We start from the raw sequence: 21822 nt of genomic DNA, 5'->3' as shown, positions 1-21822 counted from the left end.
GTTTTCACACCTCTACTTTGGAAAAAGTCAGAAAAGTGGGCGTGTCCAGCTCTGTTTAGGGGGGAGTGTCGGAGGAAGAAAAGAGGCTTGGTGTGGGAGTGTCTATTTGGGCGCGCTGAATTTCAGAGTCAAAACACACAACCACAGCGGACAAAGTTACATGGACATCTGTAGTCGAATTATTTGCCAAATTATTAAATAGTGGACTTTAACTGCAGTTTGGCTCTTTCATTCAGGGAATTCATTCATGCCCCTCGCAACAAACGTGATATTTGATTCAAGGAACTGCTCTAAGCGTGTATTTTTCATGCAATGTTTGATACCGCACGGCGAATGAGAGAAAAAAAAAACTTAGCATTTCCCGGAAACTTAGATGCACTCGGCAGGTAGTGTCAGAAAGTCGCGTGTGTTATTCCAGTCACAAAATTCAACACGAGGTTATAGTTTAATTGTAACTGTTAGTGCTAACTTGTTTACACTTGGTGCAATAGTTTGTTTGATACGAATAAAATACGAACTGAATAAATAAAGAGCACTGGTCGCTCACTTACCAAATCTGTAGAGACAGGACAATCCACAGCAACCAGATCTTTATTAAGAGAAGAAAACAAGCGAATCCAGATCTCAGCGTTTGCAGATGAGAACAGCTCTCAGGTAAACAAAGTTCCTCCTTAGACACGTAAGTTATTGTTGTCGCGCGTCGCGTACACTGTTAATCCACACGTGACGCCAGCTGCGCTCTCACAGAGAGAAAATGAAAACAAAACTTAACTGCAGCAAACTATAAAAGCAACACTTCATGCTTGTTTTTCCAATAAAACGTGGCGTCTCTGCCGTCTACACTCTGACAGTAATGAATGTTAATGAAGTGGCACAATAGAGCGCGCTGATTGGTTTGAACCAAGCCTTACTCATCCATTAATGCAGCACACTGTAAGACGTAACAAGACTCACTCTGGCACAGACGTCCAGTCTGCACGCTGGAATACAGGCTATTATGTCATGACCGTGACGCAGCTTCAAAAATTCGTTTCAAACCGGAAGTACGAATTTGCTTGAAATAACGCAAAAACAACCAATTTACACTTTTTAGTGAAATATAGGTGTCTTAATAGTGTTTTTAGCAGTGTGGGACACATATACAACTGTCAACAGCTCAAAAAATGTGTTTTGGTGTTTCGTGACCCTTTAAAGTTATACCAATTTTTTTCATTTACACCTCTGCATGTGGATTTGGCAAGCTTTTAAATTTGGGTAGGCAAAATCCAGGCGGAAAATCCCAAAATATTACTGATGGGCAGAAGGCAAGCCATTGTGTAAATCAGGTTGATGCTTGCTGTAATAGAAAGAGATGATGACTGTCCAGCTTGTTGCTTCACCCGGCAGATGAGATGCTCAGTGTAGACCCTAAGCCTTGTGATGGATGGCATCTCCCTCACAGTCGCATTTACTCTGGACACATTACTCTGTATGTTGTAGGATGTAGATGTATAAATTAGATAGAAATGCAATAGGTTTTGCATGTAAGTATTTGTGCTTAACACATTTGTTTTAGTTTGGTATTTGCCTCTTACATGACACTAGAATGTTTGGTGTGTGTGTGTATGCATGCATGTATACAGTATATACAGTATAATAAAACTTACTATAGTATGGTTAATGTAATATTATATAATATTAAATGTAATATTATTTAATATAAAATACAATTACAACTTGTTACTTCTTTCATCTGGGTTTTATTCTTGTACATAATTTTTTAACTGTACCTTTAGAACGTTATATTATCACCAAAAGCAGCATCAAAGCAGTCTCCTTTCAGTCACTCCACCTCTTCACAGAGATTGTCTGCCTAATATGGTGTATAAAATCAACTACCGTGGCTTCTGGAACTTAACAGTAATGATGTTCTAGATGCTGGACATCCACTGGCACATGGCCTCACCAGTTAAAGAGTAAATCGCCCTTCTTTGCAATGCTCTGATGCGTTTAGGTTTCTCTGCTATTAGATTTCGCTGTAGAATTAAATCAACGATATCAGATTTCGCTATGCGGAAGTAAACAGCCTGACTGATATTCTACCGGAAACACGTCAGCAGAGTTTGTGCATAGAGCCTATTTACTATAAGTTCTATGTTAAGCGGCTTTGACACAATTTTCATTGTAAAAGCACTAGATAAATAAAAATTAATTTAATGGAATCTGCTTAAATGTGTACAAGTTAATGGACCAAACAAAATATCTGATTTATTTTACATTTAATGTGCATCAAAACTAGTGTGTGTACCCAATGAGTGTCTTCTCACTTTTCAGCTTTCAATGAGAGTTTTTAAGACTCAATAAAAACTAATGATTTTTTTTTTAATTTCAGACCTAATTGAAGAGTATGAGGGGAGTAAAGAGGAGGAACATCATGTCAAAATTGAGGACCAAAGTCATTTACAGACTGATGGTACTTTAAAGAGGAGAGACAAGAATCGTTTCACCTGCACTCAGTGTGGAAAGAGTTTGGCAAGCAAAAGCAAACTTAAGATTCACATGAGGATCCACACTGGAGAGAAACCATTCACATGCACTCAGTGTGGTAAGAGTTTCATCCAATCATCAAACTTTAATAATCACATAAAGATCCACACTGGAGAGAAACCATACACTTGCACTCAGTGTGGGAAGAGTTTCATCCAATCATCAAACCTTAATAATCACATGAAGATCCACACTGGAGAGAAACCATTCACATGCCCTCAGTGTGGAAAGAGTTTTGGAATACAAAGCAGTCTTAAAATTCAGATGAGGATCCACACGGGAGAGAAACCATTCACATGTACTCAGTGTGGGAGGAGTTACCACCAATCATCAAACCTTAATAATCACATGAAAAGCCACACTGGAGAGAAACCATTCACATGCACTCAGTGTGGGAAGAGTTTTGGAATACAAAACACTCTTAAAATTCACATGAGGATCCACACTGGAGAGAAACCATTCACATGCACTCAGTGTGGGAGGAGTTTCAACCAATCATCATCCCTTAATCTACACATGATGATTCACACTGGGGAGAAACCATTCACATGCACTCAGTGTGGGAAGAGGTTTAGCCAATCATCAAACTTTAATAAACACATGAAGATCCACAGTGGAGAGAAACCATTTACATGCCACCAGTGTGGAAAGAGTTTTAGCATACCATCACACTTTAATCTACACATGAGGATCCACACTGGAGAGAAACCATTCACATGCACTCAGTGTGGGAAGAGTTTCAGCCATTCATCAAACCTCAATTCACACATGAGGATCCACACTGGAGAGAAACCATTTACATGCACTCAGTGTGGAAAGAGTTTCAGCCAATCATCATCCCTTAATTTACACATGAGGATCCACACTGGAGAGAAACCATTCACTTGCACTCAGTGTGGGAAGAGTTTCAGCCAATCAGCACACCTTAATAAACACGTGTTGAGCCACAATGGAGAAAAGCCATTAACTTGCACTTAAGCCATGGTCACACTTGATTTTTTTCCCCCATAGACTTCCATTCATACACATGCAAATGCGTCAGACCGGAAACACAAGTTCTCCTTCGGTTGGGGAACTTCAGTACTATACAGTGGATTTGATCTTGGAAAATCCACGTATGGGAGGATTCAATTCAGAAGCTGTTTGTCTGAAAGAGTATTGAATGGGCCAATGAAGCAAAGAATTGGCAGCGTAAGCTTGTGCAGGTGTGCCTCATTGCCAATTATCCCAGCATATAAGCACACCTGGAGCGAGTCACTTGCTGGCCCACTACGTTGTTGGTCTGCCCGCTGGTCAGCCTGCGTTTTGGGTATAGGTGTCTGCTATGCGTGATCCCCACTAGGCGATCCCAAATGCTTATCCCCCCCCCAAGATCAAATCCACTGTATAGCACTTCCGTTACCCTACTCGGGGAACAAAGGGTTACTTCTGTAACCTCAAACGTTCTTGCGTCAAGTTTCGTAGTTCACTGCCTTACAAAGTTTAATCTTGGTGAACTCTTACCTGCGAAATCGCATACTTGACTGTGTGAGACCAATCAAATATCAAAACATGACCTCTCTGGACAGAAATTTAAAACATGGACCAATCGCTCACTTTTTTAAATATATAATCATCTTTGTAGCGAAATTAGCTAAGTTTCTGAATATTAATGATCATGAATAACAAGTTATTATTAAATATTAATATTGCGGTTTAAACTACTGTCAATTTTACAAAACAGATATATAACATGATTCCGCCTGCTTGTTCGAGCAGACACTTAGATTATGAATATTAATTATCAATAACAAACTATTATTATTATTAGTATTGTTATAAATATTACCAGACCTCGCCTGCTCGTCCGAGTGGACTCTGTGATGATCTGTTTGTTTAGAAAGCAAATTATTACTACTCCTTGTGAAGTAGATTAATCATTTATGAGTTTGATGAACTTAATAACAGCTTGTAGCAAAGGAATCAATCGCTTTAGTGACTTTTTCTGTGAGGCAAACAATACAATCCATTTGATTATAATGGGATTTATTGACTAGTCTGACATGTAACGAACAAACGCACAAACATATCATCAAACATAGAACAAACGTAAACTGAATATAGATAGGCTATATAGGGATCTATAAAACCTATAACAAACAGAAAGAAACAGAAAAGCAAGGAAATAGAGAGTTTAGATAAAAGAATGGCAAATCTACCTCAGTTCCACACAACTATTCAGGACCATTAAGATTGCAAAGAAAACACCTTTTTGATAAGGGGCACAGCTTTTATGCATAACATAATTACCTTTAGAAAGATGGTTTTTCTCTCTTTTTGCGAGTATTCTCTCTGATGTGTTAGATGTCCTTTAGTGTCCTTTCTAGATGCACAGTTTGCGATGCAGGTCGGAGGATACGCGATCGCAACTTTAAACTGAGTTTTACTTTGCCAGGAAAAATAAGAAAACGTGGGCTCGGACGAGCCACGCGGCTAAAGAAAATGCGGTTTGCCCCCTCAAAAGGGGGCAGCCTCTAAGAGAGTTTTTCCAGATCATTCTGTGCAGAGTTGTGCACACGGCTGGTTTTTAAACTGTGGTGGCATGTCACACCCCTTTTTCTACTGACTGACCAATGGTGTTCTAGCAAAGTTTGAGAGGGAGATTTTTTTTGTCTCTGAACCGCTAATATGCAAAATAAGGGTCCGCACTAAAACATTCTAAGAGACATTAACTCGGAGCATTAAATAATTTAAGCCATATAGATTATGATCATGTGCTACGCATCATGTGTTGTAAAATGGCAGGAGAAACCTAATGGTATGAAACACTACAGTTTTAAGAAATCAACATGATTCCCACATTCTTAGCTGGTATAGTGTCTTAAAAAGGGCACGAGAGAGATATTTACATGTTAGAAAAGTCAGAAAAGAAATACAAAGTTTACAAACACATAAAATTTACTTTTGGGCTGATTCAGGATTTCTGAGTCCCTTTCAGCATCGGGAGCCTTGTGTGTGTGTTCCTATGTGTCTCGGGAGGAAGGGGGGCAGGAATGTCTTTTGAAGTTTTGGCAACCATCTCTGGCTTACCTCTAGATAAGTGGTGTCACACAGGCTCAGACTTTGTGGCACCAAGAGTCATAAACCCACACAGAGGAGACTTAGACCCTTTTATAAAATCGATACGTAATTTTATCTACTGACTGTTACATCTTGTTTAATCCCGCCCCTTTTCGCAGCACCAAACAACAGAATTTTGCATGCTCAAACTCTAGTGTGATCGCAGCTTCGGAGAAACTATTCATATGCACTCAGTGTGGGAAGAGTTTCAACAGATCAGCAAACTTTAATGAATACATGAAGATTCACACTGGTGTGAAAGAGTATATGTGCTTTAAGTGTGAGAAGACTATTATTACTGCTCCAAAAATTGAAACTGCACCAGACGATTCACACTGGAGTGTACAAGTGTTCACAATGTGACAAGAGGTTTAATCAGTTATCACATCTGAAAACAGAAGAGGATTCACACTGGAGAGAAACTCTACAGATCTGATCAGTGTCTGCAGAGTTTCACTCATTTGGCGCAGTTTAACAAACACATGGACAAAAAGTTGCACAGAAGACATGAATGCAGCAAAACATTTTCTCATGTGCACAGGATTTTACATGTCTGAATAATGTTTGAAAAGGCTGAGTGACGATATACTGTTTTCCAACACTCCTACACTGCAGTAGGTGGGGTTGTAAATGTGTTGCGCTCCTCACGTTTACCGTAAACACAATGCTGGCGGCTGAGAGAAGAACAGTTTTATAAACATCTGGCAAACAGCATCTCAGCGGCTTAAAATCTCATTGCAAGTGATTGTACAGGTGCGGATACATTTGTACTCCACTCTCCAGTGTATTCATGTAGCTAGTGTTGTTTTGGATGATGTTCTCTGTCTGACTTCCTGAATGAGAAACAAATCACTGGGAAGACACCGCACATCAAACAAGGTGGAGCTCCAGGACGGTTAGTTTGCATATACCAGGGCCTCAAGCTTAGAAAGCCAATTTAATTGTCCTGTGTTGCAGCTTTTATTAGTAAATTTTCTTTACTTTTAGGTTCAAGATTCTTTTTAGTTTACTACATTTACTTTTTTGAGTAGAATACAAACTTGATGAATATTTTATGATTTAGGCAGAGCAACAGGTATTAAGTGTTACAATATTAATACACTGATAATCCCAAAGTAAATCCCAGGTAAATCCTGATTGGATGCCTGCATTACTCATCAATGGGTAAATAAAAGTTGTTGTGCTAGCTACCCCAGGACGCTGTGGCTACTCAGGAGTCTTTATGTCAAGACCATCATGCCATTTCATTGACTCTTTAACTTTAAGGTATTGTTTTGCATTACTTATATCATGTAGGTAACGTGTTGTTGTGATTATATCCTAAGTTCTTTATCTTCATTATTATCCCTAGACATTTGTTGGTTGCTTTTATTAATTGTTCTATGAGTTATATTCTATAATAAATAATTTGCATTCAGGCTATTTTGTTGGCTCATCTCTCTTGTATGTTGCGACTCAAACAAGCGGCATGTACTTGATATACTGAAGTAAACAAGAAACTTTAGAAAGAAAGTAAAAAATTTGATTTGGTATGCGAAATGTATTTTTTTGCTGTATGGAACAGAACAAACACTCATTTGGGGGATGGTTGGTCTCTAGAACGACAAAGTCAGTTTAAGGGGGGGTGGGGGGGGTCTTTCTCTCGAACTAAGGGCCAGTAGAAATACATTCGGTCTTTGGAACGATCGCTGGCAAACGCTTGGATGCACTCACCGGGGGGTGTTGATTAAACCCAGGCCCAAACCCACTAAGCCATGCCCGAAGAGAGACCACCTTTCCTGGCTTACCTGTCGGGACGTCCAGCGCCTGGAGGTGCGTGCCCGAAGCCAACCTGCCGTCGTGATTTCCGCGAAGGCAAAGAAAAAGGGACTTTGTTTATTTTTGGCTTTTGCGGTTGAACAAACCAGGGGTCTAAGGGCAGGCTAGCAGCCCCCAGAGCCAAGCCCGGGCAAGGCTGGTGTGCGCTATGACCCTGGTGCAGGTGGGGATCCAGGGTCCAGAGGCATCAAACACTGCCCCAGGTAGGAGTGCCCGAGCCCGGGCAAGGCAGGTCCACACTATGACCCTGGTGCAGGCGGAGATCCAGGGTCCAGAGGCATTAAACGCTCCCCCAGGTAGGAGAGCCCGGGCGAGGCAGGTGTGCGATATGACCCTGGTGCAGGCGGGGATCCAGGGTCCAGAGGCATTAAACGCTCCCCCAGGTAGGAGAGCCCGGGCGAGGCAGGTGTGCGATATGACCCTGGTGCAGGCGGGGATTCAGGGTCCAGAGGCATAAACGCTGCCCCAGGTAGGAGTGCCCGAGCCCGGGCAAGGCAGGTGTGCGCTATGACCCTGGTGCAGGCAGGGATCCAGGGTCCAGAGGCATCAAACGCTGCCCCAGGTAGAAGTGCCCAAGCCTGGGCAAGGCAGGTGCGCGCTATGTAGGGTTGGGTACCAAAACTCGGTGCCATAGTATCTTTGGAACCGGTATGCACCGGATCAAATCAGCGTATGAATTTCTGTGCATAACTTCGGTGCTGCAACAAAACCGTAAAGCAGGTCGCGCACCGGAAGCGCCACTCGGCAGCGCACAGCGCCATGCATTTTATAATCAACAATCAACACAAGTCAACGGCTCAAAAACACACGCAATATAGCCCACAGTCAGCACAAACTTCTCAACTGGGTCTCTAATCCTTACCAGCACATGTAAGCTCTGTTAGAGTCATTTTGTCATTCCCAGTTCATAATAATCCAAAAGGCGAATCTAATCATGGCAGTTTGTTCATGATTCAGGTTGCTAAAACAATTTTGCTCCTGTGTTTTGCCGGGCTTCTCTTTTTTTCAGCGTTTCACTCTTGCTTCACTCTCGCGCTTGTCCTTTTTTTTTCTGAATGGATCAGATGACGGGGACACTTCAATAATCACACACACATTCGTTATATCAAATATAGACCGAAAAAGAAAGCGAATACCGCTCACACTTTTAGACGGGCTCGTAAAACAACAACAGGACACGGCAGATTTTTCTTCTTGGCTGTGTGTCTGTTCGTGGAGACGACGATAAGGTTTGTTTGAGGCCGGGTCATCCCATTATTATATGCATATAGTATTTTCATGTAATGTCTCGGCTTTGTATTTAAAAAAAAAACATGGCAGTTCCTTTGTTTATGTTCTGTGTAGCTCCACAAGCTCATGACGTATCTCTGTAACCAATCAGCGTTCAGCTGCACATGTAGCTCCACCTTTTGGTACCATTTCTCCCGTTTGGTACCCTTTCGAAAAGGTATTGAAAAAGTGGTACGGTACGGTTTGGTTCGGTACGCTTTTTGACAGCCATAAACGTATAAAAAAAAAAAATGGCCATAAAAGCGTACCACAACCCAAACCTTGTCTACTTGTAAATTACTGTTGTGGAGCCCGGATAGCTCAGTCGGTAGAGCATCAGACTTTTAATCTGAGGGTCCAGGGTTCAAGTCCCTGTTCGGGCGTGTGATGCTCATTTTGTGGAGCCACAGCTTTTGCCGTTGAGCTATCGCTTGATGAAATTTTCATCTGGATGCACAATATGTGTACTAGGCATAAAGAAATGGCAGCACAGGCAGTCTTGTAGTCGTGGCCGAGTGGTTAAGGCGATGGACTAGAAATCCATTGGGGTCTCCCCGTGCAGGTTCGAATCCTGCCGACTACGTCCTCCCCCTTTTTAAAATTGCAGCAGTCGTCAATTGTTTGCATTTCCATTGTTTCTTGGGAAAAGCGTTGTGCTGGTGGGAGGAGAAAAACAACAGAGTGTTCTCACTGTAGAGAAAGGGGCTTATCACAGGGAGGAACATACCACACATAAGTCACAACGGCTGTTTCATAGCTCGCCGTGATCGTATAGTGGTTAGTACTCTGCGTTGTGGCCGCAGCAACCCCGGTTCGAATCCGGGTCACGGCAGGTTTTTCAAGGTGACATTGGTGTCGCACTCTGTGTTGCCATCCGTTATCTCCAGCCTTCTTTTAGTGCAGGCTGTGCTAACGGCACGTCCTGAATGTTTATGTTTCCTGAAGTGTGGAAGACTAGGGATATGATATAAGAGAAATAGGATCTTTGATGCCAGCATGCTGTGTAGATAAGTACTGATCAAGTCACGCTTCTAAGGCATGGAAGGAATCTTTTCAATTGTTGAGTGTCCATTCATTGCCACAACAGCAGAAAGACATTCTGCAGTTATCATTGATCTATTTAATGTCTCCTACATGACATGAAGTCCAAACTATTGTGTTGTACTGATGTCTACACCTACAAAAACCATAAACCCAACCTCAAAGTAACCTGTCGTGTTTTAGCAACCTCCACACCAACCATAAGCTTAAAACCCCATCTCACGGTAAACTTTAGTGTACTGTAAAGGTCTGCGCCGACCACAACCCAAACCTTGCCTACTTGTAATTTACTGTTGTGGAGCCCGGATAGCTCAGTCGGTGGAGCATCAGACTTTTAATCTGAGGGTCCAGGGTTCAAGTCCCTGTTCTGGCGTGTGACGCTCATTTTGTGGAGCCACAGCTTTTGCCGTTGAGCTATCGCTTGATGAAATTTTCATCTGGATGCACAATATGTGTACTAGCCATAAAGAAATGGCAGTACAGGCCGTCTTGTAGTCGTGGCAGAGTGGTTAAGGCGATGGACTAAAAATCCATTGGGGTCTCCCCGCGCAGGTTCGAATCCTGCCGACTACGTCTTCCCTGTGTTTAAAATTGCAGCAGTCATCAATTGTTTGCATTTCCATTGTTTCTTTGGAAAAGCGTTGTGCTGGTAGGAGGGGAAAAACAACAGAGTGTTCTCACTGAAGAGAAAGGGGCTTATCACAGGGAGGAACATACCACACATAGGTCACAACGGCTGTTTTATGGCTCGCCGTGATCGTATAGTGGTTAGTACTCTGCGTTGTGGCCGCAGCAACCCCGGTTCGAATCCGGGTCACGGCAGGTTTTTCAAGGTGACATTGGTGTCGCACTCTGTGTTGCCATCCGTTATCTCCAGCCTTCTTTTAGTGCAGGCTGTGCTAACGGCACGTCCTGAATGTTTACGTTTCCTGAAGTGTGGAAGACTAGGGATATGATATAAGAGAAATAGGATCTTTGATGCCAGCATGCTGTGTAGATAAGTACTGATCAAGTCACGCTTCTAAGGCATGGAAGGAATCTTTTCAATTGTTGAGTGTCCATTCATTGCCACAACAGCAGAAAGACATTCTGCAGTTATCATTGATCTATTTAATGTCTCCTACATGACATGAAGTCCAAACTATTGTGTTGTACTGATGTCTACACCTACAAAAACCATAAACCCAACCTCAAAGTAACCTGTCGTGTTTTAGCAACCTTCACACCAACCCTAAGCTTAAAACCCCATCTCACGGTAAACTTTAGTGTACTGTAAAGTTCTGCGCCGACCACAGCCCAAACCTTGCCTACTTGTAATTTACTGTTGTGGAGCCCGGATAGCTCAGTCGGTGGAGCATCAGACTTTTAATCTGAGGGTCCAGGGTTCAAGTCCCTGTTCGGGCGTGTGACGCTCATTTTGTGGAGCCACAGCTTTTGCCGTTGAGCTATCGCTTGATGAAAGTTTCATCTGGATGCACAATATGTGTACTAGGCATAAAGAAATGGCAGTACAGGCCGTCTTGTAGTCGTGGCCGAGTGGTTAAGGCGATGGACTTGAAATCCATTGGGGTCTCCCCGCGCAGGTTCGAATCCTGCCGACTACGTCTTCCCTGTGTTTAAATATGCAGCAGTCATCAATTGTTTGCATTTCCATTGTTTCTTTGGAAAAGCGTTGTGCTGGTAGGAGGGGAAAAACAACAGAGTCTTCTCACTGAAGAGAAAGGGGCTTATCACAGGGAGGAACATACCACACAGAGGTCACAACGGCTGTTTCATAGCTCGCCGTGATCGTATAGTGGTTAGTACTCTGCGTTGTGGCCGCAGCAACCCCGGTTCGAATCCGGGTCACGGCAGGTTTTTCAAGGTGACATTGGTGTCGCACTCTGTGTTGCCATCCGTTATCTCCAGCCTTCTTTTAGTGCAGGCTGTGCTAACGGCACGTCCTGAATGTTTACGTTTCCTGAAGTGTGGAAGACTAGGGATATGATATAAGAGAAATAGGATCTTTGATGCCAGCATGCTGTGTAGATAAGTACTGATCAAGTCACGCTTCTAAGGCATGGAAGGAATCTTTTCAATTGTTGAGTGTCCATTCATTGCCACAACAGCAGAAAGACATTCTGCAGTTATCATTGATCTATTTAATGTCTCCTACATGACATGAAGTCCAAACTATTGTGTTGTACTGATGTCTACACCTACAAAAACCATAAACCCAACCTCAAAGTAACCTGTCGTGTTTTAGCAACATCCACACCAACCATAAGCTTAAAACCCCATCTCACGGTAAACTTTAGTGTACTGTAAAGGTCTGCGCCGACCACAACCCAAACCTTGCCTACTTGTAATTTACTGTTGTGGAGCCCGGATAGCTCAGTCGGTGGAGCATCAGACTTTTAATCTGAGGGTCCAGGGTTCAAGTCCCTGTTCGGGCGTGTGACGCTCATTTTGTGGAGCCACAGCTTTTGCCGTTGAGCTATCGCTTGATGAAAGTTTCATCTGGATGCACAATATGTGTACTAGGCATAAAGAAATGGCAGTACAGGCAGTCTTGTAGTCGTGGCCGAGTGGTTAAGGCGATGGACTTGAAATCCATTGGGGTCTCCCCGCGCAGGTTCGAATCCTGCCGACTACGTCTTCCCTGTGTTTAAAATTGCAGCAGTCATCAATTGTTTGCATTTCCATTGTTTCTTTGGAAAAGCGTTGTGCTGGTAGGAGGGGAAAAACAACAGAGTGTTCTCACTGAAGAGAAAGGGGCTTATCACAGGGAGGAACATAGCTCGCCGTGATCGTATAGTGGTTAGTACTCTGCGTTGTGGCCGCAGCAACCCCGGTTCGAATCCGGGTCACGGCAAGTTTTTCAAGGTGACATTGGTGTCGCACTCTGTGTTGCCATCCGTTATCTCCAGCCTTCTTTTAGTGCAGGCTGTGCTAATGGTACGTCCTGAATGTTTACGTTTCCTAAAGTGTGGAAGACTAGGGATATGATATAAGAGAAATAGGATCTTTGATGCCAGCATGCTGTGTAGATAAGTACTGATCAAGTCACGCTTCTAAGGCATGGAAGGAATCTTTTCAATTGTTGAGTGTCCATTCATTGCCACAACAGCAGAAAGACATTCTGCAGTTATCATTGATCTATTTAATGTCTCCTACATGACATGAAGTCCAAACTATTGTGTTGTACTGATGTCTACACCTACAAAAACCATAAACCCAACCTCAAAGTAACCTGTCGTGTTTTAGCAACATCCACACAAACCATAAGCTTAAAACCCCATCTCACGGTAAACTTTAGTGCACTGTAAAGGTCTGCGCCGACCACAACCCAAACCTTGACTACTTGTAAATTACTGTTGTGGAGCCCGGATAGCTCAGTCGGTAGAGCATCAGACTTTTAATCTGAGGGTCCAGGGTTCAAGTCCCTGTTCGGGCGTTTGAAGCTCATTTTGGCTGTGCTAACGGCACGTCCTGAATGTTTACGTTTCCTAAAGTGTGGAAGACTAGGGATATGATATAAGAGAAATAGGATCTTTGATGCCAGCATGCTGTGTAGATAAGTACTGATCAAGTCACGCTTCTAAGGCATGGAAGGAATCTTTTCAATTGTTGAGTGTCCATTCATTGCCACAACAGCAGAAAGACATTCTGCAGTTATCATTGATCTATTTAATGTCTCCTACATGACATGAAGTCCAAACTATTGTGTTGTACTGATGTCTACACCTACAAAAACCATAAACCCAACCTCAAAGTAACCTGTCGTGTTTTAGCAACCTCCACACCAACCATAAGCTTAAAACCCCATCTCACGGTAAACTTTAGTGTACTGTAAAGGTCTGCGCCGACCACAACCCAAACCTTGCCTACTTGTAAATTACTGTTGTGGAGCCTGGATAGCTCAGTCGGTAGAGCATCAGACTTTTAATCTGAGGGTCCAGGGTTCAAGTCCCTGTTCGGGCGTTTGAAGCTCATTTTGTGGAGCCACAGCTTTTGCTGTTGAGCTATCGCTTGATGAAAGTTTCATCTGGATGCACAATATGTGTACTAGGCATAAAGAAATGGCAGTACAGGCAGTCTTGTAGTCATGGCCGAGTGGTTAAGGCGATGGACTTGAAATCCATTGGGGTCTCCCCGAGCAGGTTCGAATCCTGCCGACTACGTCTTCCCCGTGTTTAAAATTGCAGCAGTCATCAATTGTTTGCATTTCCATTGTTTCTTGGGAAAAGCGTTGTGCTGGTAGAAGGAGAAAAACAACAGAGTGTTCTCACTGAAGAGAAAGGGGCTTATCACAGGGAGGAACATACCACACATAGGTCACAACGGCTGTTTCGTAGCTCGCCGTGATCGTTTAGTGGTTAGTACTCTGCGTTGTGGCCGCAGCAACCCCGTTTTGAATCCGGGTCACGGCAGGTTTTTCAAGGTGACATTGGTGTCGCACTCTGTGTTGCCATCCGTTATCTCCAGCCTTCTTTTAGTGCAGGCTGTGCTAACGGCACGTCCTGAATGTTTACGTTTCCTGAAGTGTGGAAGACTAGGGATATGATATAAGAGAAATAGGATCTTTGATGCCAGCATGCTGTGTAGATAAGTACTGATCAAGTCACGCTTCTAAGGCATGGAAGGAATCTTTTCAATTGTTGAGTGTCCATTCATTGCCACAACAGCAGAAAGACATTCTGCAGTTATCATTGATCTATTTAATGTCTCCTACATGACATGAAGTCCAAACTATTGTGTTGTACTGATGTCTACACCTACAAAAACCATAAACCCAACCTCAAAGTAACCTGTCGTGTTTTAGCAACATCCACACCAACCATAAGCTTAAAACCCCATCTCACTGTAAACTTTAGTGTACTGTAAAGGTCTGCGCCGACCACAACCCAAACCTTGCCTACTTGTAATTTACTGTTGTGGAGCCCGGATAGCTCAGTCGGTGGAGCATCAGACTTTTAATCTGAGGGTCCAGGGTTCAAGTCCCTGTTCGGCCGTGTGACGCTCATTTTGTGGAGCCACAGCTTTTGCCGTTGAGCTATCGCTTGAAAGTTTCATCTGGATGCACAATTTGTGTACTAGGCATAAAGAAATGGCAGTACAGGTAGTCTTGTAGTCGTGGCCGAGTGGTTAAGGCGATGGACTTCAAATCCATTGGGGTCTCCCCGCGCAGGTTTGAATCCTGCCGACTACGTCTTCCCTGTGTTTAAAATTGCGGCAGTCATCAATTGTTTGCATTTCCATTGTTTCTTTGGAAAAGCGTTGTGCTGGTAGGAGGGGAAAAACAACAGAGTGGTCTCACTGAAGAGAAAGGGGCTTATCACAGGGAGGAACATACCACACATAAGTCACAACGGCTGTTTCATAGCTCGCCGTGATCGTATAGTGGTTAGAACTCTGCGTTGTGGCCGCAGCAACCCTGGTTCGAATCCAGGTCACGGCAGGTTTTTCAAGGTGACATTGGTGTCGCACTCTGTGTTGCCATCCGTTATCTCCAGCCTTCTTTTAGTGCAGGCTGTGCTAATGGCACGTCCTGAATGTTTACGTTTCCTAAAGTGTGGAAGACTAGGGATATGATATAAGAGAAATAGGATCTTTGATGCCAGCATGCTGTGTAGATAAGTACTGATCAAGTCACGCTTCTAAGGCATGGAAGGAATCTTTTCAATTGTTGAGTGTCCATTCATTGCCACAACAGCGGAAAGACATTCTGCAGTTATCATTGATGTATTTAATGTCTCCTACATGACATGAAGTCCAAACTATTGTGTTGTACTGATGTCTACACCTACAAAAACCATAAACCCAACCTCAAAGTAACCTGTCGTGTTTTAGCAACCTCCACACCAACCATAAGCTTAAAACCCTATCTCACGGTAAACTTTAGTGTACTGTAAAGGTCTGCCCCGACCACAACCTAAACCTTGCCTACTTGTAAATTACTGTTGTAGAGCCCGGATAGCTCAGTCGGTAGAGCATCAGACTTTTAATCTGAGGGTCCAGGGTTCAAGTCCCTGTTCGGGCGTGTGACGCTCATTTTGTGGAGCCACAGCTTTTGCTGTTGAGCTATCGCTTGATGAAAGTTTCATCTGGATGCACAATATGTGTACTAGGCATAAAGAAATGGCAGTACAGGCAGTCTTGTAGTCGTGGCCGAGTGGTTAAGGCGATGGACTAGAAATCCATTGGGGTCTCCCCGCGCAGGTTCGAATCCTGCCGACTACGTCCTTTTTAAAATTGCAGCAGTCGTCAATTGTTTGCATTTTCATTGTTTCTTGGGAAAAGCGTTGTTCTGGTAGGAGGAGAAAAACAACAGAGTGTTCTCACTGAAGAGAAAGGGGCTTATCACAGGGAGGAACATACCACACATAGGTCACAACGGCTGTTTCATAGCTCGCCGTGATCGTATAGTGGTTAGAACTTTGCGTTGTGGCCGCAGCATCCCCGGGTTGAACGGGGTCATGTCGTGAATTCGACTTTTCATCAATGTGAAATTATCAGACCGGAGGTTTTGCATATCAGAAAATAGACTTTATTCTCCATAATAAAGCCGAGAAAGAGCAGAGCAGACCCCAGAGCATTCTGAAGTCTCTCCGGGACACCTTCTAAAGTATCTGTGTTCTCCATAATCTTTATACAGGTAATTATGACACACCCCTTTGTGTCTCTTTTTAAAGGGTCACGAAACACCAAAACACATTTTTTGAGCTGTTGACAGTCGTATATGTGTCTCACACTGCTAAAAACACTATTAGGACACCTATATTTCACTAAAAAGTGTAAATTGGTTGTTTTTGCGTTATTTCAAGCAAATTTGTACTTCCTGTTTGAAACGAATTTTTGAAGCTGCGTCACGGCCATGACATAATAGCGTGTATTCCAGTGTGCAGACTGGGCGTCTGTGCCAGAGTGAGTCTTATTACGTCTTACAGTGTGCTACATTAATGCATGAGTAAGGCTTGGTTCAAACCAATCAGCGCGCTCTATTGTGGAACTTCATTAATATTCATTAGTGTCACCGTGTTTACGCCACAAAGACGCCACGTTGTGTTGGCAAAACAAGCGTGAAGTGTTGCTTTTATAGTTTGCTGCCGTTAAGTTTCGTTTTCATTTTCTCTCTGTGAGAGCTCAGTCTCACGTGTGGATTAACAGTGTACGCGACGCTCGACAACAATAACTTACGTGTTCAAGGAGGATTATTGTTTACCTGAGAGCTGTTCTCATCTGCAAACGCTGAAATCTGAATTCGCTTGTAGTATTCTCTCCATATAGACGCGGCTCTAGTTGCTGGTGATTGTTCTGTCTCTACAGATTTGGTAAGTGAGCGACCAGTGCTCTTTGTTTATTCAGTTTGTTCGTATCGAATTAAGTTACTATTGCACTGAGTGCAGAAATGTTAGCACCGCATTTTGTGACCGGAATAACACAAGCGGCTTTCTGATGCTACCTGCCATGTGCATCTAAGTTTCCGGGAAATGCGGAGTTTTTTTTTTCTCTCATTCGTCGGCGGTATCAAACATTGCATGAAAAATACACGCTTGCAGCAGTTCCTTGAATCAAATATCTCGTTTGTCGCGAGAGGCATGAATGAATTCCCTGAATGAAAGAGCCAAACTGCAGTTAAAGTCCAACTTTTAATAATTTGGCAAATAATTCGACTACAGATGTCCATGTAAACACAGTCACATTGTCCGCTGTGGGTGTGTATTTTGACTCTGAAACTCGCGCGTGCACAAATAGACACTCCCACACCATCCCACTTTAGTTTCTCCGACACTCCCCCCTAAACAGAGCTGGACACGCCCACTTTTCTGACTTTTTCCAAAGTGGAGGTGTGAAAACACCCTGCTGAAACGAGGGGGTTTCATGGCCCTTTAACGCTTGACCACTTTTGAATAAGTTTTCTAGTCTAAGGGGTCCTGCTATTCTTGGCTCTCAGCCCACCAGCTCATGTCAACAGAGATGTTACAGGTCTATGTCAGCAAAGTATAGATACAACTTATGCAAAGGAACTAAGGGTTTACATACATTGTTATGATAGGATAATAACTTGATAATATGTTACTCATTCTAACTTCTGCCACATATAGCTTCATACAAGTATTTAACATATATAATCAGTGCTTTACATATTCAGTTATTCTACACAATCAGCCATTCAGTAGCCTTCTCCTAGTGTTGCTTCTGTGCAGGCATACTCATATTACACAGTATTTTTAACACATGCTGGCATGTTTGCTGCAAACACTACATACATTTTGAGAAGAGAAAATTAACTGCTTTACACTTAGAAAATACTACACACTGAGAGAATAGAAATCTTCTTCAATCCCTCCTCTTAAGACTTTAGTCTTAATATTATTGTCTTTTAACCCAAAGTGCAATTTCATAATCCAGTTCTCTTAATTACCTCTATCTAGTGACTGATATTAGCCACATAGCTGTTATCAATTGACTAGATTATGCCACCGCACTTTGACAGAAGTCCAGCCAAACATCTCCCCTCTCTTTTGATTTGAATGAAGTAAAAGACTGTACTCTGTTTTTTCTCTTAACACATCAAAGACAACAATGTTTTAAGCATAAGTATTCAGTTGGTTCAGTGCTAGCTGCTAGTTTTCACACTCATGTAGCATATACTGAAGTGATATTATATATAGGTACCATAAAAGCAATATGCAAACAAATTCAATATACAAACATAAAAAGCATCAAATGTGATCTTGATCTTTGGTCATCCTTGTTTCTCTTCTTCTAAGCTACCAGCATCTTCACTTGACTTTAATAGATGTTAATGGAGATGTGTGGGTGAGTGTCTGAGTTTTGAAATCTGCAGTTGTGCATTCATCATCCCTTGACTTGTGGCACTTCTGTATGTGGTACTCAGGCAAATTATCAGAATCACTCTTTACTTTGTTCTGATTAACTTCTCCTTCCACACGTTGCACTTAGTAGTTTAGAGCTTTAGAATATTCAGGCTCCTCTGTTTCCGGTCAGCTTTCCCTTGCTGGAGTTGTTTCCTTTCGCTCCTTTGAGGCATTGGTACCTCATCAATGGCATCCACTTTGGCAGCTGTTGGATTTGCCCTCATCCAGATATGGTCCTTTCCTCCTGAGTTCTCCAGAGCATCCTCAGATAGACTCAATCACCTAGACCAATTGGACCTTGTATCACTGCTCTCTCACATGGCTCCTTTCTGGTTTCCTGCACAGATATCGCTTTGCACATGGCAATTATTTGTTTCTTCATAAAAGTCCCTACTGCATTCGACATCTTTGCAAACCATTCCAAGAGTTATGTGCACGGTTATATGTGAGATTATATGCCAGGTTTTATGCAAAGTTTCATGTGGTTTCTTGCAAGGGTCATGCTGTTTCTTGCAAGGTTTCTTTCAAGGTTTCTTTCAAGGGTCGACCCAATAGCAGTTCATGCGATGCAGTGTTAGATGCTTCTTTCTGTCAGTTTCCATGCCATCACTCACCAATGCACTTGTTAGCAAATTAATCCCATTAAGTTTATTATTTTCACATATTTCATTGAGCGTTGGTCTTGATGGATCATCTTCATCTCTTTCAGCCATTTCTGGTAATTGAGCATAATACAATTATTCTCTCTTTTTTGCTTTATTCATAATTTTTCATACTCCTTTAGATGTTTTTATTTATTGATCATTCATTAACTTCATGAATACTTTATGAATGCAAACCCATTATGAACTTATTTCTGAAGGCATTTCAAAATTTAGGAAGTACTTCTTTTGTCACAAATGTAATAACTGTTCCAGCTTCATAATTTGCTTTTGCTACCATCTCCAATCATCTACTCATCATAGTTTCTCAACTGTGCTTGTTTACAGAATAATTCTCTATCCAGTCAACACCAAAAACAGTCATCATATCTCACTGTTTGGAGCAATGGTCTCCACTCAAGTCTTTTAATTGAACTAGATCTTTGTGAAGTTGCAGATAATTCAATCACCCACATATTGTGACAGTGTCCATCCTAAGATCTTCTCCCTAATTTTAACCCTTTATGCATTCTGGTGTATACAATATATGATAGTCATCAGCCTACACAAGTACAAACAAGTTTCTACCCTCCTCTGGTAGTTACCTAAAATAAACTCAATAGAAACCCAATACTTGAAATATTTACCATCCAAAAAAACAAATCTTCAAATACAATATGAACTTCAGCTGGAAAATCTTCTCCTATTGATTGCTCTTAAATCATATTATCAACATTAAGCCTCTTTTGTCTGTCTTGATTAACCATTTATTTTAATTAGCAAATTAACTTCAATTAAACATTATTAGTTACTTATAATTTATTACTCCTTTAAATTTAAATAGAAATGTCTGGGACAGATTGTATATTACAGTATCTAGATGTTTCTATTAATGCTCCTATTTTTACACTTTTTGAAAGAGTTTTATACCTATTTCAGCATCTAGTGTTTTTCTTTCTGGGCAGATCTACATCTGATTTAATTTGAACCCTGACAATGCTGGCTGATTTTATCTGCATCTCAGTCCTGTAATGACAATCATTTAGTTGGAACTTGACACTTCTTTCTTTTACTAATCAATTTTCTGAGCTATATATTAATTCCTTTTTGTCTTTGAGTTATTTTCTATTGGCTCATAATTATTTCCTGAGGCATTCCCCTCAAATTAGTTGTTCATACAATTTTGATGCATTTTTTTATCATCTGACTAAAACTTACTGTATGTATTGTAAATTTCTGTTTGCTCTGTTTTAACTATTATTCCTTATTAATTCCTTATATTGTTTTCTTAAACACTTTTCTCTTTCAATTTTTCTTATAGCAATTTAGAACTGTTACTTTCTGACCTTATGTCCTATGAATTTTATTTCAACTTGTTATTTCAATCTTCTCTTTAACTATAAATATTTTTTCTAGATTTGAATCTCTTTCCAGTTTTCAATATCCAATCTTGATTTAGGCCATTCACAATAAGATTATGCTAAGATATTTCTTTTACTTAGTTTTAACTTAAATACTTAATTCCATTCTTATTTATTCTCCTATTTATTTATTGCCTTATCAAACGCTTTTTCTTTTTCTTTAGTTAGTCTGCTGCATTGTAATTTATCATTCTATGTTTAAGGACTTTTATGACTAAACGTATTAAAACTTAAACCTAAATTTTTGAACATTCATTATAATATATCATTCAATATTTAAAGTTTCACCTTGAAATTACCTTATAACACTTTTTCTTACTTAAAATTTGCATGATAATAATTTCTCTCAAATTGACAGGAGTCTGATTTGATACAAGAATGGGTAGCTACACTTTTGTTCTTAATTTTCCTTCTGTAATGCTTGAACGTAATTTGGACTATAGGAGCTACTTTGAGATGGACTGTCAGACTATCCCCCCTCGCAACCTGAGACAACCAGCTCACAGATTGGTGCTTCTGTGGTGTCCTGTCATTCGTTCATATCAGGGCACTGTGTTTCCCCCTCTCTCTTTGGGCTGGCTTCTTTCTTTGACTCAGCTGATGTAAAGTTCTGGTGAAGCGTTTTTTCTCTTTGATCAGTTCATCAGTCTCTCGTTAGTGTCTCTTTTTACAGTTTTTTACAATGGCTATGACACTTTTTTCAATACATTTAACAAATTTGCTAAACTCTTAACGCAGTTAGCACAACATCCGTCTTCGTGGGCTATACAATTAACACATTTCTTGTTGCTTTAACACAAAATGCATCCAGTTAACACAAATTTAAAATGCTTAAACTTCTTTTATACACAAACACAACTAAGACCAAAACAATGTAATTTTAAAGTCAAATTTACAAATGCTTTCACACAGTATGTCAGAACAGATAACTTCATGTTCTAAACAGAACTTATATAGGCTAAAGTCAATTGAAACACAAATATATTCCCTGTATTTTATTCCATCGCCAATGACAAACAGCTTATTGCAGTTATGTAAATATATAAATCACAGCTGATTCCCATCTAGCAACCAAACTCAGGTGTTAAGGTTTTTCCAATTACATGATCATATGTTATAAAAGAGGACTATTTGAGCTGATCT

The 21822-nt window shown here is 41.4% G+C and overlaps 2 protein-coding genes and 17 non-coding genes across 19 annotated transcripts in view; all 19 read left to right on the top strand.

The window, feature by feature from the left end:
• Positions 1 to 21822, top strand: part of LOC110439461 (uncharacterized) — a 1085403-nt gene that overhangs the window by 923804 nt on the left and 139777 nt on the right. The window lies entirely within an intron of this gene.
• LOC137490984 (uncharacterized) lies at positions 2375 to 7043 on the top strand. Its single transcript, XM_073948041.1, has one exon. It carries the CDS (start codon positions 2539 to 2541, stop codon positions 3502 to 3504), a length of 966 nt encoding a protein of 321 aa, XP_073804142.1. The 5' UTR covers positions 2375 to 2538; the 3' UTR covers positions 3505 to 7043.
• trnak-uuu (transfer RNA lysine (anticodon UUU)) lies at positions 9023 to 9095 on the top strand. The gene has a single exon. It is a non-coding gene; the product is annotated as a tRNA-Lys (tRNA).
• Positions 9214 to 9295, top strand: trnas-aga (transfer RNA serine (anticodon AGA)). The gene has a single exon. It is a non-coding gene; the product is annotated as a tRNA-Ser (tRNA).
• On the top strand, positions 9473 to 9544 carry trnah-gug (transfer RNA histidin (anticodon GUG)). The gene has a single exon. It is a non-coding gene; the product is annotated as a tRNA-His (tRNA).
• Positions 10245 to 10326, top strand: trnaf-aaa (transfer RNA phenylalanine (anticodon AAA)). The gene has a single exon. It is a non-coding gene; the product is annotated as a tRNA-Phe (tRNA).
• Positions 10504 to 10575, top strand: trnah-gug (transfer RNA histidin (anticodon GUG)). Its single transcript has one exon. It is a non-coding gene; the product is annotated as a tRNA-His (tRNA).
• Positions 11085 to 11157, top strand: trnak-uuu (transfer RNA lysine (anticodon UUU)). Its single transcript has one exon. It is a non-coding gene; the product is annotated as a tRNA-Lys (tRNA).
• Positions 11276 to 11357, top strand: trnas-aga (transfer RNA serine (anticodon AGA)). Its single transcript has one exon. It is a non-coding gene; the product is annotated as a tRNA-Ser (tRNA).
• On the top strand, positions 11535 to 11606 carry trnah-gug (transfer RNA histidin (anticodon GUG)). The gene has a single exon. It is a non-coding gene; the product is annotated as a tRNA-His (tRNA).
• Positions 12116 to 12188, top strand: trnak-uuu (transfer RNA lysine (anticodon UUU)). The gene has a single exon. It is a non-coding gene; the product is annotated as a tRNA-Lys (tRNA).
• trnas-uga (transfer RNA serine (anticodon UGA)) lies at positions 12307 to 12388 on the top strand. Its single transcript has one exon. It is a non-coding gene; the product is annotated as a tRNA-Ser (tRNA).
• Positions 12536 to 12607, top strand: trnah-gug (transfer RNA histidin (anticodon GUG)). The gene has a single exon. It is a non-coding gene; the product is annotated as a tRNA-His (tRNA).
• trnak-uuu (transfer RNA lysine (anticodon UUU)) lies at positions 13117 to 13189 on the top strand. Its single transcript has one exon. It is a non-coding gene; the product is annotated as a tRNA-Lys (tRNA).
• Positions 13644 to 13716, top strand: trnak-uuu (transfer RNA lysine (anticodon UUU)). The gene has a single exon. It is a non-coding gene; the product is annotated as a tRNA-Lys (tRNA).
• Positions 13835 to 13916, top strand: trnas-uga (transfer RNA serine (anticodon UGA)). The gene has a single exon. It is a non-coding gene; the product is annotated as a tRNA-Ser (tRNA).
• On the top strand, positions 15122 to 15193 carry trnah-gug (transfer RNA histidin (anticodon GUG)). The gene has a single exon. It is a non-coding gene; the product is annotated as a tRNA-His (tRNA).
• trnak-uuu (transfer RNA lysine (anticodon UUU)) lies at positions 15703 to 15775 on the top strand. Its single transcript has one exon. It is a non-coding gene; the product is annotated as a tRNA-Lys (tRNA).
• Positions 15894 to 15975, top strand: trnas-aga (transfer RNA serine (anticodon AGA)). Its single transcript has one exon. It is a non-coding gene; the product is annotated as a tRNA-Ser (tRNA).

This window comes from Danio rerio, chromosome 4 (assembly GCF_049306965.1).
Source record: "Danio rerio strain Tuebingen ecotype United States chromosome 4, GRCz12tu, whole genome shotgun sequence".
NCBI classification, from domain to species: Eukaryota; Metazoa; Chordata; class Actinopteri; order Cypriniformes; family Danionidae; genus Danio; species Danio rerio.
Note: the sequence above shows the minus strand (reverse complement) of the source record. Positions and strands in the feature narration are given on the sequence as shown.